Source organism: Melampsora larici-populina, assembly GCF_000204055.1.
Source record: "Melampsora larici-populina 98AG31 unplaced genomic scaffold MELLAscaffold_232, whole genome shotgun sequence".
In the NCBI taxonomy this organism is placed as follows: domain Eukaryota; kingdom Fungi; phylum Basidiomycota; class Pucciniomycetes; order Pucciniales; family Melampsoraceae; genus Melampsora; species Melampsora laricis-populina.
The window spans coordinates 3,140-6,517 of NW_006768988.1; the positions used below are offsets into that span (position 1 = coordinate 3,140).

Sequence of the window (3,378 nt, forward strand, 5' to 3'; positions counted from 1 at the left end):
CCTAATGTATGTTTCTCCTCCTCTCCAAATGCTACCCCTAATACATATGTTTCTCCTCTCCTTTGTTACCTGTTTGTCCCTGTGAAAACCGAAATAAATTGCGGTTTCGGTTCGATTTCGTTTCGAATTGCGATTTATCTAACGCACCGAAACCCTAAGGTGAATTTGAGTGTTTCGGTTCAGATTGTGATTTCGCTTGATTGCGTTGCGGTCCAATCTCAACGAAACGAAATATCCCTATATTTCAGTGCGTTTTGTTTCGATTTGGGTGTTGGTACGGGGCAGTAGAGCCCGGGTACCGAAGGAAGCAAACGGAGTGAGAGAAGTCCCACGCACAGATAGTGCTGGGTAGAGAGATGGATTGAGTGGAAGTAACTTCCATCTCGAAGAGAACCTTTTAACTTTTCCATACGGAAAACAGGAGGAAGGTAACACAGACAAACTCAAGACATCTTTGTTTTCATTTCAAACTTTTTCTTTAAAAAATATATCGCTCTATTCCCTTAGACATCATCATTTTATTCAAAAATTATAGGAAAAATGGCAGCACAAGAATTCGCAGATGAATGCAGTAATAGGGAACTAGAAAATAGAAATAAAGTAGTAGGAACATCAAGAGATGAGGTGGTAGAGGAACAAATAGGTGAAAATTCAAAAGGAAAGAAGAACCAGTTAAGAAACGATGATATACAAGAAGATGGACGAAGAACAGAAGAGATGAAAGGAAATAGTGGACAACAGAAGAATATTTCGAGTGTTCTAGATTCATTGATTATCAGTCCAGTAACTAATCCGATGAATGATCAACGAAGAAGAGATGAGACAGAAGATGTGGTAAATGTACAAGGAACTTTAACAGGTTTAGGTGAGTTTAGAGAGACTTAAAAAGATTGCATAATTCTTTCTTTTCGGAAGCATAAAACCCCCCTCCATACCTTCCCCAAACCCCTTTCCCTCTTTTCTCCGTTTTCTTCCATGATCTTTTGATGGAAATGGCCTAGAATTTTAAAGATCCATATCGATACTACTCGTCATTCTTAGAGATTGAATTACTAGACTAAGACCAAACAAGGAAATCTTATTAGATTGACCAAAACAAGGCTTAGAGGATATCATAATATCCAGACAAGGAAATCTTAACAGATTGACCCAACTTGGCATCCTCCTAACAAGGAAATCTTTAAATGAGATTGACCCAACATGGAGTGGAAGCTATGACTATAGACTGGTTAATTGTTGATTGAACTGTTAATTGTTGATTGAACTGTTTGGATAAAAGAACTGATCAGATAATGTGTGGCTTTATTTTAAATAGGAAGAGTGGCTGAGACGTCTAATAACTCAACGTTTATTGAATTGACTCATAAGAAATGGATTCATAATTTGCAGTCCGCTGTTTTGAAGAGTAACTTAGTGCAATTTAATGTATTGAATCAAGAATATCAAAAGTGGTGTGGCAAAGAAGGGACAAGTCCTAGAGAAATTGAATTATATGACCTGGATTTCGACACTATAATGGAAAGTCCGACGGTGGTAGATAAGTCAGAGAATAGTAAAGATGGATCTAAAACAAAGAAGGTAGTGAATACTACTATGAAGATAGGGGAAGAAGTAACTCACAGGATGACGGCGTTATCAACATATTGGCATGAACTCATGATAAATAAATCAGTACATGTACCAGTCTCAATCTTTTGTCCAAGGTGGTTACTACAAGACGCAAACTTTATGCGAACGAGAAGAGTAAAACCAAGTAGCTGTAGCTCTGATGTGATACCTTATATAGGCTCACCAGTTTTGAATGAATACCGTCTAAGTTTCGCAGAATGGTCCGTTCGGTACAATTTGATGGTAAAATATCAAGAGTTGAAGTACGATATCTTAGAGGGACAGAAGGACTCTCCAATTGCGCCTCGGTTAATAGCGCATAGAGATAACGTTTTGCAAATCCAGATCGATTGTTATGGGAAATGGCCACCAGCGATGCGATACGATATAACTCATCGGAGAAATGTGTGGGAGAATCGTTTGGAATGTGGAGCTATGGCGGACGTAGGAACATTAGATAAGAAGTTGGCGGAACAAGCAGAAAGAGACTCACGTAATTTTGGAGATTTTGATTATGACGATAATCCGTTTGTAATAGGTGGCCCTTTACAGAATGTATGTCCAACAGATGGTATGGTTTATTTGGAAGGAGCATCTTGGGATACGGCGGGTGCAGCAGTTGATGCACAAGAAGAGATCGTGACTGGTCGTACGAAAGCTGTACATCCTCAAAGCGATAGAGGAATGGCTAGCGGGGTGATAAGAAATGGTAGAGGAGGTTATAAAGGACAGTTTTATGATCCTAATTACCAAAGAAATCAAAGATTCTCGAACAGTCAATTTGGAAATCAAAATCAGAACTTTGGACAAAATCAACGGTTTTCTACTAATAATAACCATGGTACTCACCCGTATAATAATAATTTTAATAATGGGAATTTTGGTAACAATAATGGTCATGGGACGTATGGAAGAGGAAGTGGATCCTTTATGAGAGGGAGTGGCCATGGAGGTCAAGGCGGGGGTAGGAGTTTTGCAGGAGAAAGGCCGGCGATAGGAGTTGGTAGTTTTCATAGAGCAATGGCCCAAAAACCGAATACTGGAAAGAGTAATGGGAGTGGTAATGGTCAATTGTCAGCGTCTGGCTCGAAGTGAGTAAAAAAAAAAAAAAAAAAGGGAGCTTTGTTACCTGCTAGTGGAGATTGTATCCCCTGTTTTTGTCTCAGAAGTTGTTCTCTTTTCTCTTACTTGATGATTAGGTTGTTGATTGTGTTGTTGATTTCTTTGTTCGCTTTCTTTGTTTCTTGATGTTGTGCTTGATGGAATGAATGAAGTAACAGAGAGCGAGTGACTAGTTCAAGAGAGATGTTGAGACAAAAGGAGAAAGCCATGAACGATGAGAGTAATGAAGGCCGAGAAGAACAACTATATGATTATGTAGTAGATGATCAGGAAGAAATTGAGATGTGGCCGAAGGAGGTGAAGTGCAAAATGCAGTTGGAAGAATGGAGATTGTTATTAGAAGATTGCAAGTTAACGGAAAAGTGGGATAAAGTATGGACAGGACTTACGAGTGGTTTCCACCAAGGTATTCCAGAACATAATATAGGAGAATTGAAATGGTTTACTCCCGAGAATCACAAATCAGCTTTAATGGTCAAGGAAAAAATTATGAATAATCTATATAAGGAAAAAAGATTAGGAAGAGTATATGGTCCTTTTACTCACAAGGTGGTTTTTCGGAAACTAGGTTTCTTCCGGTCGAGTCCGATGGGAAGCGTGACTAATAATGATGGATCTTTACGGATGATAAATGATTTGTCTTATCCG

At 38.8% G+C, this 3,378-nt stretch overlaps 1 protein-coding gene across 1 annotated transcript; it reads left to right on the forward strand.

Annotated features, from left to right (window-relative positions):
* Positions 1-540: 540 nt before the first annotated feature.
* Positions 541-2,703, forward strand: MELLADRAFT_114563 (uncharacterized protein; the record flags this gene model as incomplete). Its single annotated transcript, XM_007419530.1, has 3 exons — positions 541-865; positions 1,316-1,552; positions 2,225-2,703. The coding sequence occupies 3 exons, from the start codon at positions 541-543 to the stop codon at positions 2,701-2,703; spliced, it is 1,041 nt and encodes a 346-aa protein (XP_007419592.1).
* Positions 2,704-3,378: the final 675 nt, after the last annotated feature.